The sequence below is a fragment of the Cervus elaphus genome, chromosome 5, assembly GCF_910594005.1.
Source record: "Cervus elaphus chromosome 5, mCerEla1.1, whole genome shotgun sequence".
In the NCBI taxonomy this organism is placed as follows: Eukaryota; Metazoa; Chordata; class Mammalia; order Artiodactyla; family Cervidae; genus Cervus; species Cervus elaphus.
In genome coordinates, this window is record NC_057819.1 from 7,847,865 (window position 1) to 7,861,472 (window position 13,608).

The window sequence follows — 13,608 nt, forward strand, 5'->3', positions numbered from 1 at the left end:
ATCTGGGTAACCAATGCAGATGATGCTGGTCTGACATGCTCAGAAATGCCTCCTGGCCTCCGACTCTCCAAAATATCAATGCAATGCTGTCAGTACAGCGTCTGTGCTGAATGGTTTCCGTTTTTGTTCGTCTGACTTGTTGTGTGTGTTCAGTCGCTCAGTCGTGTCCGACTCTTTGTGACCCCATGGACTGTCAGGCTCCTCTGTCCATATAATTCTCCAGGCAAGAATACTGGAGTGGGGAGTCATTCCCTTCTCTAGGGGATCTTTTCGAACCAGGGTCCCCTGTATTGCAGGTGGATTCTTTACCGTCTGAGTCACCAGGGAAGCCCAAATTGTTGTGTACTGGCCTCGGATTCTTTGCAAATTCACATGGTCTAGAAACAGAACTCCAGAATGGGAAGGACCTTGTCCTGACTCCTGAGGGATCTCAGGCCCAGAGAGGGTAAGTGACTTGCCCGAGGCCACACAGTAGGTGGATGTAGGCTACATCCAGCCAGTTCAGCTCTTCTTCCCGTTCAACAGCAGGGGGCGCAGAGCCCAGGATGTAGAGTTGGACCAGCTAGGGGCCCAGCCTGGCTCCTCCCTCCCTCTCTGTGTCCCTGGACAGGTGACTACCCTCCCTGAGCTGCAGCGTCCTCAGCTATAAAATGGGAAGAATGACAACTCACCCACCCAGGGCTGCTGGGAGGAACAAATGTCCAACTGCACGTATTAAGTTCTGACATCAGGAGAGGGTCTCACTAAATGCGGCAACGCGATTGTAATATCACCCCAAAGAAATCTTCAGTCAACCAGAACACCAGCTGGGGCAGAATGACATGCCCTGGACATGCTCAACATCAAGCTTATACATTTCGGTGTCAGATCTGAATCTAATACTTAGAGACACTTTCCAGCCCACCACTCAGTTTCTGTTCCCCAAATCAGCACAGTTATGTGACCATAACCTGAAAATAATGTCTTAAAAATCACAGGTATAGATGGGCGCAAGATGTGACTTAGAGGGCAGTCCCAGGGAGTCTCTTCAGGGTGATGGGTGCTTTGGTACCGTACTCTGTAGCCTGAGTGTGGTGTTGGTTTTATGAAACTAGGCATGTATTAAACTTTCATAGAATTATATAGCAAAAAAAAAGAGTATGTTTGGTTAACGTATTATGCCAATGGCAATTTCTTGGTTTTGAGACTTGTACTATGGTTAGATAGGATGTTAACACTTAGGGTAGGCAAGAATTCCCTGTACTACTGTCTCAATTCTGTGTGGCTCTAAAATCCAAAATGTTTAATGAAGAAACAGTGCGTTGGTATTGCTAGTCTGTGTCTTAGTTGCTCAGTTGTGTCCGACTCTCTGCGACCTCATGGACTGGGGCCCGCCAGGCTCCTCTGTCCATGGAATCCTCCAGGCAGGAATACTGGAGAGGGCAGCCATTTCCTTCTCCAGAGGATCTTCCTGATCCAGGGATTGAACTTGGGTCTCCTGAATTGCAGGCAGATTCTTTACTATCTGAGCCACCTTGGAAGCCCTAATAAACTACTCTAATAAGTAAATAAATAAGCTACTCGAATAAACTACTAAATAAACCAATTTTTTCAGCAGGAAAACTCAAGTTCATGTGCCAGAGGCAGTAACCACACAGACCCTGGGCCCACAGCAAGGCAGAGGGCTGAGAGGTGCTGTAATTTACTAGAAGGTGCAGAGGTTAACTGGAGCTCTGGAGCCTGGATTTCTTTCAGTTCCTCTCTGCCCTCTGGGCCTTTGTGCCTGCTGTTCCCTCCGCTGGGAACACTTTTCCCCACACCCTTCTACTGGGTAACTTGTGTTGGGTAACATGCCCTTCAAATTGAAACGCGACTGTCCCATCTTCCAGGACACTTTCCCTGACTACCCAGAGGAAACTAATCGCCACCCATCATCCATCCTGGCACACTCATCAACGCATTATCACCATTAGCCTGGGCCTGCTCTCCCTGCCCCATGCGAGCTCCGGGAGGGGAAGCGCTTTGCTCTGCACTTTCACACGTATTTTCCCAGCAAACAGGCAAAGGAAAGGAGTGCTGCCCATGAGGACTCTTGGATCACAGATCCGCCAGCAGCTCCTCGCTGCCCTCTTCCAAATATCCAAGTTCCTTGACATGACAGGCAAGACCTGTGTATCCTCAACATCTAGGTTATTGCCTGGCGTCGTAAATGCTCATTAATCATTTAGTGGATGAGTAAACAGATCCATGGATGAATGCGTGCCAAGAGGACTCACACTGTAAAACCTCTACACCAGGCCAATCTGAGCTAGGAGAGAAAATGTGAAAAATACCCCTAGGCCTTTGCAAAATGCTGTGTACTCACTAACTCCTTTTCTCGCCCCTTCTCCAGAGTGGCAGCAATTCCCATCCTGTCCCATTCACCAGAAGAGACAACAGAGGCACAGAGAAGCTAAATGACTCCCCTAGGATCACACAGCGAATGGACTGTGGGCTTAATTCATGGGAAAAGAAACATCTCTTAAGACTGCAAGACCCTTACACCCCACCCCAATTCGGAAGATCCTGCATTGCTATTAAGCACCCAAATCTTCCCAAGGTTCTAAGCTTGGCCAGTTTAGAGTCAAACAACCAGGAGGTCCTTATTAGTCACTTTCAAATCAAGGGTATATCAAGAGGGCAAAAAGAAAGCAGCTTTGTGAGAGAGGGCGCAATTTCCAAGACGGCCAGCAGGTGGAAGCAGAGTGCACCCAAGTGTTGTATTCCTTCCCACTCACCTGCTGTTTTCTACAAGGTAATGAACAATTTTGTCCAGGACCTTCTCAAACAAGGCCGTGCGGATCCACAGGTGCTTGATGGCAAGTGGGGACAGGTTGGGCAGTTTTGGCATCTTTCGCACATTCTCCTGGAGGCCCTGGATCTGATTTCGCCTTTGAGACCAGCAAAGAAAGAGAAGAGATGCTCACAAAAGAGGAAATCCAACAGGATCAATATGCAAATAGGAAAGTGTCCAACTTCTCTGAGAAATGAAAGAATGGCAATTAGAGCCCACACTGCTCCTAGAGAATGGGAAAAGAGTTGAAAAAATAACAACACCCAGTGAGTGTGAAGGCACTGTCAAACTGACCCTTTCATACACTGGTGATGGGTAAGCCAGATTCTCACACTGAAATTTCTCTCTTACTTTCTCTCTCTCAGCTGGAAAGGAGTGCTGGCCAAGAAGAGTCTTGGATTCTTCTTTCATTTTGGAGGCTCCCCCATTGCTCTGGAGAGGCAAGCTTTTTTTTTTTTTTTTTAATTTTATTTAATTAATTAATTTATTTACTTTTTATTAGTTGGAGGCTAATTACTTCACAACATTTCAGTGGGTTTTGTCATACATTGATATGAATCAGCCATAGATTTACACATATTCCCCATCCCGATCCCCCCTCCCACCTCCCTCTCCACCCGATTCCTCTGGGTCTTCCAGTGCACCAGGCCCGAGCACTTGTCTTATGCATCCAACCTGGGCTGGTGATCTGTTTCACTATAGATAATATACATGCTGTTCTTTTGAAACATCCCACCCTCACCTTCTCCCACAGAGTTCAAAAGTCTGTTCTGTACTTCTGTGTCTCTCTTTCTGTTTTGCATATAGGGTTATCGTTACCATCTTTCTAATTTCCATATATATGTGTTAGTATGCTGTAATGTTCTTTATCTTTCTGGCTTACTTCACTCTGTATAATGGGCTCCAGTTTCATCCATCTCATTAGAACTGATTCAAATGAATTCTTTTTAACGGCTGAGTAATATTCCATGGTGTATATGTACCACAGCTTCCTTATCCATTCATCTGCTGATGGGCATCTAGGTTGCTTCCATGTCCTGGCTATTATAAACAGTGCTGTGATGAACATTGGGGTGCACGTGTCTTATAACACGACAAGCAGGGCACTCCATGACCTTGACCCGTCCACCTCCCCAGCCACCTCCTCACCACTCCCTGCCTCTGACCCCATGATCCAGCCAGACAGGGATCTCTGCAGGTCCCCAAAGCTGCCAAGCTTTCATCTGAGGACTTTCTGTGAGCTCCTGCTTCTTTCTGGCTTCCCTCCCCATTCTATTATCTGGCTGAACCCTACTCACTCTCGAGGTCTCAGGGAGGGCACCCCCTCCTACGGAAGCACTTGAGCACCAGCTGAAGCTGGGGAGGGGCCCCTCCGCTGTGTTCCATGGATCTCTGCAGATTAACTTCTTGCTCACTCCTCTGTCTTCTCCTCCACAATGGGACCTCAAAGGCATGGATTATGCAATTCAACTGCTTTTTAAATAAAACTTGGAGAGTCTACCACATGGCAAGCTTTGGCCCTGTTACATGCCTGTATCTCCAGGGCTTAGCACAATGCTTGGCATGTATGTGGGGATCAGTAAATATGTCCATAAAAGAATGATGGCAAAAATGAGTGAATGGGCCCCTGGAATGGACATCTCTCATTTCTCCGTTAGAAAGTTGCTCCCAATGTTATGGAAGGTCTATGGAAATCCACCCCTTTAAGAAGCCATCAGCAGACACCTGGGAATTTAGCAGATGGACTGGAAGACCCCTAAAGACCAGGTGGCTGAAGAGTCAGGTTCCGAATGGGAACTAGCAATGCCAAGTCCAGAGCGCTGCCCATCGTGCAGTTCTGGCCAGCAGCCCTGGGCTGGCAGGGTCTGAAGGGCAAGGAAAGGCCATTTCTCCCGCAGTGAAGTGGAGCGGCCACTCATGGCAGCGAGGGCAGACACATGGCATGCCTGCCTCTCTCTCCCTTCTCTTGCCCACAACACATGTGGCCACATGTGTTAATCAATCCACGCACTCTTTCCCACGAAGCCCACTCACAACTCCAGAACTTTCCACAAGACAGTTCTCTGTTGGTCTTTGGGCTCTAGTAAAAGCAATGAGCTCCGGCAGGAAAACCTCACGGCCACCAGCACCAACTGGGGAGGAAACCTATTTGCCACCCCTGACCAGGCCTCAGGTTGGGGGCTTGGCTGTGCAGTTGGGACTCTGGGGGTGGTTCTGGTGGGAGGCACTCATTTACCCATTCTCAGGCCACGAGCCACCAAGACAATGCCCCCATAAATGGCTGCTTCACTGTGAGCATCGGATCCATGCAGACGGAGACCATGTGGTTATGTTAAACTTCGATCTGCCTGCATTTGGCACAGGCCTGGCTCCGTAGGCACTTACTCATTCAACAATCGTTTCCTGGGCATTTCCCGGGTGCTGGGCGCTGTCCCAGACACTGGTGACCTAATGGGGAGCAGCACATATCCAGATGCCTATCCTCCTGGAGTTCAGAGGCCAGTGGGGGAGACTGATAACAATCAGGTTAACAGTAAATGAATGAATGAAAAATTATAGGTGGTGGTAACAACTGGGAAGATAATAAGCAGAGTGACATAAAAGAGAAATGGGGTGAGGGTTAGAATTTACTACTAGTTAGAGGGCGTTACCGTCCGTGGGGATGACAAGGAATCCACCACGGAAGATGAGGGGTGTGAACTGGGGGGAGGGTACAGCATGCGCGAAGGCCCTGGGGTATGAGAGAGCCTGGCAGGTCTGAGGAGCAGAATGGAGAGTGGAGAGGGTGCGGGAGGTACAGGCTCCTGCAGAGCCCAGGCAGGAGCACCGGCTGTCCTCTGGGGGTGCCCCGGCCCGCACCCCGTGCTCGGCACTCACGCGCTCTCGATCAGCTGCTCTAGGTCCTGCACCTTGCGGCTCAGCTCCTCGGCCGGCGGGAAGCTCTTGCCCACTTTCATGAAGAGAGCTGCGATCTTGTTGCTGCGCAGGAAGCCAGCCGCCCGCCTCCGCAGCCCGTGCAGAACGCAGGCCTCCACGGCCGCTGCAGGGACACTGCGGTCAGCAGGCCCCGCCCATGATCCCCCTCCCCACGTCCACCCTGGCTCTGGGCTTTCTCAGTCACACACAGGTGCCTTGAAGGTCCGGGGCCCCCAAAGTCACAAATTTCATGATAGCATCACTATGATAGCATCATAGTGAAAAGCCTGTATGCCTCTCCACCGTCCAGTCCCTCAAAAGAGAGCAAGAGGGCTTAGTGGTGAACCCACGCTTGCTGCCCCAGGTCAGATCATCTCTGTGCACATCCTCTCCTGGCCCCTTACCAGCTGTGTGATGGGGTGAGGGGAATCACTTCCCCCCCGCATGTCTCAGCTTCCTCATCTGTAAAATGGGATAGTGTAAACAGTAACCTCATAAGGTTGCTGTCAGGATAAGGTGGGAAAAAATGGATGGAAAGCACTGTGCTCAGAGCCTGGCACGTGTGTGTGCTTCATGAAGGCTAGCTATTCCTCCTTTCAATGAAGGAGGGGAGCCTGGACTGCGTGACTGCCTAGCTGTATTTCAGTTAAAAGAATCACACGGTTGTCATTACCATTGTGATTTCAGTAACAGTTAACATTATGGATCTCATTCAATCTCCGCCATGGCCAGGCAGAAAGGAAAACCATCCCCATTTTCCAGATGTAGAAACGGAAGCTCGCAGCAGTGAGCTGAATTGCCAGGGCCACCCGGCAAATAAGTGAAGGAGCTGGGATTCACACCCACGTCTGAGCCAAGGTGTGCTCACATCTGCGCCTCCACAAAGCGCCTTTGAAGAGAGGTTTCAGTCATAATCTTCCCACTTCTGTGTCTCCCCTGGAGGCTCTGTCCAGCCCTTCTCAAACAAGAGACCCAGGGCGAAGCCTGGGTTCTACTAACTTGCTGCGTGACCTCAGGCAAATAACTTTCCTTCTCTGGCCCTCAGTATTCCCTCCCAAGAAACAGGCCCTATGCACGCTATTCTGATGGCCTCTATCTTACATATCTGATACTTTCAGCAGCCTTAACTTTTCTTAATTTAAAAATTAATATGTATTTATTTGGTTGTGCCGGGATCCTTAGCTGCGACGTGTGTAATGCTTAGCTGTGGCATGAGGGATCTAGTTCCCTGACCGGGGATGGATCCTGGGTCCCCTCTGTTGGCAGCGTGGCATCTGAGCCACTGGCCCACCAGGAAAGTCCCTCAGCAGCCTCTATCTTCTGACTTTCTGTCTTACACAGCAGCCTGGGAACTCACTCTGGTATGCACTAGGAGCATAATCCATATCTATGGGAAAATGTGAGCTTATTAAGAGCTACTCCTTACTCTTACTGGGCACCTGCTGGGCGTCAGACCAGTGTTAAGGTTCACCTTCCCTAATCCCTGCAGTGAAACTCAAGAGGCCAGTGTTCTAGTTACTGTTGTTTCACAGAGGAGGACCCCAGCACACGCAGGGTTAAGAGCCTGGCAAAGCCATGCCATGCGTAAGGAGAGATGCTGAGAAGTTTCGGGGTGACTGCTTGCCCTGTTCTTGCTGTTGTCAGCAATGACTTGGCTTTGAAGGACTGTTCACATACTGCCTAATCTGCTCCTCGAATTAAAATATTCTGGGAGATGATCTTTAAAATAGCTTCAATTTTGCTTACATATCTAGGACTTTTCATTTGCTTACATTGATTAAATTCATGATCTAGTACAGGTTGGTAAACATTGTTCCATGTTTTTCTGACAATGGCTCATAAGGAACAACGGACAAAAGAGACCTCAGGGACATCCTTCAGGCCTCATTTAATGCCGGCATGTTTCTCTCACCCCTGAACTTTGATCGGAGTTAGAGAATTATTATGATTCTTATCACTTGCTAAAATCTTCTAAGTCTTGATCTTCTAAGTCTTTAATTGGTAGGTATGCTAGCAAGCCCTGAAACAGACATGCATATTAAGTTTTTTGCAAATAAAAATGTCCAGGAGAAAAAAGAAAGCCAGGGATCCAGAGATCTATATTTACATAGAGAGATATATATTTCCATATACATATGTGAGTATATGGGCATGTGTATATGTGTATTTTTACATACATAAAATATTTTTCGGGGAATTCCCTGGTGGGCCAGGAACCAGCGCTTTCACTGTCACGGGCCCAGATTCAATCCCTGCTCAGGGAACTAAGATCCTATGAGCAACGCAGTGTGGCCAAAGGGGAAAAAAAGGAAAAAAATATATATATTTTTAATGTATGTATGTGTATATATATACACTCCTGCATTGGTGGTCTTCCCTGGTGGCTCAGAGGTTAAAGCGTTTGCCCCCAATGCGAGAGACCTGGGTTCAATCCCTGGGTTGAGAAGATCCCCTGGAGAAGGAAATGGCAACCCACTCCAGCATTCTTGCGTGGAGAATCCCACGGACGGAGGAGCTTGGTAGGGTCGCAAAGAGTCGGACACGACTGAGCGACTTCACTTTCACTTTCACATATATATATATACACACACATAGGGGACTTTCCTTGTGGCTCAGCCAGTAAAGAATCCGTCTGCAATGCAGGAGACCTGGGTTCGATCCCTGGGTTGGGAAGATCCCCTGGAGAAGGTAAAGGCCACCCACTCCAGTATTCGGCCTGGAGAATGCCATGGACTGCATAGTCCATGGGGTCGCAAAGAGTGAGACATGACTGAGCGACTTTCACTTTCACTTTCATGTATATTTATTTACGTAAAGATATATCGGCTAAAAAAATAAGATCTTGCCCAAGGTCAGCCAGCAAAGAAGTGGCAGAGATGGGATTTGAGCAGAGCTGGGAGGCCAAAGAGCAGAACTGACATGAGCGGTTTCCCAGGTCGTGGCGTGCGCTCAGCTGGTTGCGGGCCCACGGGCGGTGTCCCCCGCCACCTGGACGGAAGCTGATGGGTCCCTCCTGGAGCCAAGACCGTGAGAGGGGCATGATCACTTGTCCTTCGTGGAGAGACACTCCTCAATCATGAGGTTAGAAGGTCTTCAGGGAGAAAGAGACACTCCCATGTATACGTACACACTGCGTACGTGCTGAATCGTATGTGCTGAATCCTGACTTCAGGGACACGCAGGGCCCGTGCCTCCAGCCACTGTGAAGGGACAGTAGGAACCTGGCAGCCAGCCTCACAGGTTCAAGGAGAGGGAGAGGGCTGAGTCACGCTCCGAGCCCCGGGCCTGCCTCCTTTGCTGAGCCAGCTGGCAGAGATCCCTCAGAAAGTGTCCATGGCTTCTTGATTCCTTAAAGTCCCCATCCATCCTGTCTCTCTACCTGGGCGAGGAAAGGACGTGGAGCCCATCCCTCAGAGGCAAGCCCCCCGGTTGCCTGGGGTGGGGTCGGTGTGAACGGAGCCCACGGGAGGGAAGGCATCTCTCCGGGTCGACCGTGATTACCTCTTCCCAGGGCACAGAAAGTGAAAGTGAAGTTGCTCAGTTGTGTCCGACTCTTTGCGACTCCATGGACTGTAGCCTACCAGGTTCCACCATTCATGGGATTTTCCAGGCAAGAATGCTGGAGTGGGTTGCCATTTCCTTCTCCAGGAGATCTTCTGGACCCAGGGATTGAACCCGGGTCTCCCGCATTGTAGGCGGAAGCTTTACCATCTGAGCCTCCAGGGAAGTCCTCCCGGAGCACAGATGTCATTCTTAACGTCTTCTCTAATCTTTTCCCTGCTTCCAAATTCCCTAATGGAGTCCCTTTGGAATTTGAAAAAAAAAACCTCACAGTTACAAAGCCGCAAAAGCATGACCTTTGGGAACCTTTGCTCAAAGAAAGCTGCCACAGCCCCGAGGCAACCCACAGAGAGAAAGCCGCTTTTCAAGGCCGCCCCGGGCCACCGACTCACCGCAGAAGGAGATGATGTGGCTGCTGTCCTCGTGGACAAACTTGCGTGTGACGGCCTCCTCCATGATCTGCTTCACCTGGAAGGCAGAGGCGCCGGAGGGTGAGACCCTACTCTACCTGGGGAGCAGGCACCCCAGACGGCTGCACTGGCCCCGCCCCCCCACCAGCATTCTCCGGTTGCTGGGATGTTTTGGTAACTGCATTCCCTCCTTGCATTCCCTGTGTTTTCTGTAGGGCTGAGGCCTGTGGATCCTGCTACCCCCACACTTCACACTGAAGTGAATTCTTTTTCAGGCTCTCTGCATAGTGGGCTTCTTTTGAGATGTCACATGAAGTGTCATCTCCTTCCCCGTCTACTCAATCTAAGGCACCCCGCCTACAACTTCTTCCATCCCCTGTTATAGCTCCTTCAGGGTACTTCCTGTCCTATTTCTCTGCTTACTGTCTGTCTCCAACTTCTAGAATATAAGTTCCTCCAGGGCAGGGCCCCATCTGCCTTGTTTACTGTTGTATCCACAGAGCCTAGAACAGGGCCTGGTGCATAGTAGGTCTCCACAAATATTTTCTGAGTGGATGATGAATGAATGAAATGAGTATATATTAAAAAAAAAATTGGGGGGGGGTGCAATACAAAATGTCAGCCCTGAGATCCGGTAGATCATGGTTCAAATCCCTGTTCAGGTGCCTACCAGCTGGATTTGTGGTCTTATTTTGGGAAACTGAGGTCAGCAACATGTAGAAATTCACCCAGAAATGCAGACAGAGTGGCCCAGAGTGGAGACAGATTTCAAGATGGGTCTGCCTCCCCAGGCTGTGTTTTCCACACTACATCCACTGAGTCGATAAATGTTCACCGACTACCTGTGAGGTGCCAGGCACAGGGGACACGGCACTCAAAGGGCAGCCATGCCTCTGCTCATGCTGGTGACCCTCTGGTGGCCTGAATGCCCTTCTGCTTTGCTGGATTCTGGGCCCCAGAGTCATTGGAGTACTTTAAGCAAAACGTTTCTCCCCCCTGGGTCATCAGTTTTCCCACCTTGAGGAGGTGGGAAGAGATGATGTCAAAGCCTGGTCCCAGATCTAACATCAGCAGGGCTTGATGTGGGAGTCTGGAACCCACCCCCATCGACAGTCCCCCTTTCTGGCTGCCCCGAGGGCCACCCAGGCTCAGCCCGGCCAGCCCATCCACGCACGGGTCTGAGTGCAGGGTCAGGCTCCCAATGCCCTTCCTTTCCCTTCCTTCTGCTTGCCTCCTGGAGAAGAAGACAGAACTCAAAGCATCCTTGGCCGTGTTCTCTGGAAAAACACTTGGCAGTGCCCACCCGCGCGGGCACGCCCCCGCCCCAGCCCAGTCAGCACCCGCCTGTGGACAGCTCCCGACCTCCCGGCCCAGCAAGCCCCAAGCTGGGCTCTGCCAGCGGCATTTCAAAGCCTGAACCCTAGCTAGCCAAGCCCGTGGAACTGACCCCTTCACAAATGGGAAACCAAGGTCAGGAAGATCAGCTAGGCCACCCAAGGCCACACGGCTGGGAAGGAGCAGAGCTGGAATTCCAACCTGTAACAGGGTTTCTCACCTTGGCTCCAGCGGCCATATCCTGGCCCCTCCAGCTACTAGCTGTATTTCCTCAGGCAAATCAAGTCGCCTCTCTGAACATCAGTTTTCTCACTGGGTAAAGGGCTTGTGGGGCTTTCCCAGGTGGCATGAGTGGTAAAGAGCCTGTCTACCAATGCAGGAGATGTAAGAGACGTGGGTTTGACCCCTGGGTTGGGAAGACCCCCTGGAGGAGGGCATGGCGGCCTGCTCCAGTATTCTTGCCTAGAGAATCCCCAAGGACAGAGCAGCCTGGCGGGCTAGAGTCCACAGGGCTGCACATCATCAGACATGGCTGAACCGACTTAGCATGCACACACAAAGGGTTTGTAGGAACAGTAATAAGGGGCACTGGGAGGACTACACAAGGCAATGCACACCATGCGCTGAGCACAGAGCCTGCACACAGCGTGCATGCAATAAACGTGAGCTGCATGCAGGTCACTGCCCTGCCTAGAACCTCGCCTCTGGCCTCCTTCACTGCTAATTCTGATCCTGGCTGAAACGTTAGCTGTTTCAGTTAAACCGGCTTGCTTGAGGTCCGACAGTGGCTGCTTTTGTAACACCCATCAGATTTACGGTGATTTTGCTAGCGTCTGTCCCCGCTGCCATGCTGTGGATCCCAGGAGGGCAAGCACTCCATGTCCCCCTGCTTTACAACGGTGGTTCCAGCACACAGCTGGTGCTCAATAAAGTAGGATTTGAGGAATGAATGCCTTGAAGGATCATGACTGACTTTCTGCTTTGGTAGAATATTTTAGTCGAGAGGAAAAAAGCTTTCTTGTCACTATGTGAAACATGCTCAGTCGTGTCTGACTCTGCGACCCCGTGGACTCTGTCCATGGAATTCTCCAGTCACTATAATCACGGGTAAACAGGGCAGCAGCTGCTGATCCCTGGAGCAAGCAAAGGTAGAGAGAGGCAGAGAAACCCGCCCAGGGTCACACAGCTGGTGAGGAGCGGACTCAAGGCTTGGACCCAGGTTTATCTCACACCAGTGGTTGCGCTCCTTCTACAACATGCCGTCAAGCAGGTAAAACCAAATTAAAAAGAAAAAAAAAAAAATTAACCTCCCAGGGGAAACACAGCCACCAAGGGCAGCCTGCAGGGTGTGTGAAGGAGGGCTGCAAGCAGGTGGACTGAGAGAGCAAGAATTCCTGCGTGCATCACTGCTTCCAAAGTTCTCTCCTGCCTGCCTCGCCTCTCTGGATCAGCACAAGAACTGCACGGTAACACCCTCGCCTCTTATAGAGGAGGCAACGGAGACGGAGGAGGGAGCACACTCCTCTGCAAAGGGCGGTTCAGGGTCCTCCAAAATTCATCCGCTGAAACCCAAACTTGCACTATGATGGGGTTAGGAGCTGGGAACCCTGATCTACCGCTGGTCTGCCTGAAGTACACGGAAGAGCCTGAAATTTGTGATCGGTGCCTTAAACTGGGGGGTGGAGGTCAGTATTATGGGACTGAGCCCTTAACCTGTAGCATCTGATGCCACCCCTGGGTAGACGGTGTCAGAACTGAGTTAACTATAGGACACTCAGATAGTTGTCAGAGAATTGTTGTGTGGAAAACCCACACGTCTGGTGTCTGAGTACTGTGTGGGGGACAGGCGAGAGCAGAGGAGAAACACACAGGAGGGCGTGTTTTTGCAGCTCACCGACTGAGCATAAGAACGTTTGGCTCTGCGGGCCTGGCGTGTTTCTTTTAGCAGCAGGACAGCTCTTGCGGGGGAAGGGCGGGGAGGTGGGGAGCGTCAAAGCCTGACCGCCCCATGCCATGGCAGGCCCCAGCTCCTTCCAGAGAGAGGGCTGGCTCCTCCTTAAGCAGGTCACAGCCCTCCTGCCAACGTCCTCCTGTTCCTCGGAGGTGGCCATCTGCTGGTCACCCTCTGGAGTGGCTCTGAGGCGGGACCCTGCGGCCCGCCGCCTCCGCCCCCACGGTGAGCGCAGAGATGACCAGGCCCATCGCCTCCATCCGCAAAAGGAGGCTGTGAGCTTCCTGAGGGCATGTGAAAAATCCCTCAGCTCTGACTTCTGGTTCAGCCATCAACTAGGAGGTGCCCTAAGCCTGGCACCGCCCCTCAGGACCGTGGTTTCCCCCTCTCTCTGACCTCAAAGACCGGCTCGGGACGCCTTAAACTCTTTCCCTTCCCTTCGCTTGTCACCTCCTTTCCAGTTCTCTAAACCATCACCTCCCCTAACATTACAGGCTCAGCTGTGGCCCTCCCGGGCCCCCCACCAAATTCTTGAAATCCGATCCTTCGGTTCCTCCAAACGTGAGGGTGTTTGGAGATGAGATCTTTACAGAGTGATTAAGTGGAAATCAGGACATTTAGAG

The 13,608-nt window shown here is 51.0% G+C and overlaps 1 protein-coding gene across 2 annotated transcripts in view; it reads right to left on the bottom strand.

Moving 5' to 3' along the window:
- SGSM1 (small G protein signaling modulator 1) overlaps positions 1-13,608 on the bottom strand; it is a 73,758-nt gene that overhangs the window by 39,567 nt on the left and 20,583 nt on the right. For both annotated transcript variants that reach the window (XM_043901516.1, XM_043901515.1), the window contains exons 3-5: positions 9,682-9,757; positions 5,690-5,852; positions 2,757-2,909 (exon numbers count right to left, since the gene is read on the bottom strand). In XM_043901516.1, the coding sequence (XP_043757451.1) occupies positions 2,757-2,909; positions 5,690-5,852; positions 9,682-9,757 (392 nt within the window). The remainder of the gene's footprint in view (positions 1-2,756; positions 2,910-5,689; positions 5,853-9,681; positions 9,758-13,608) is intronic.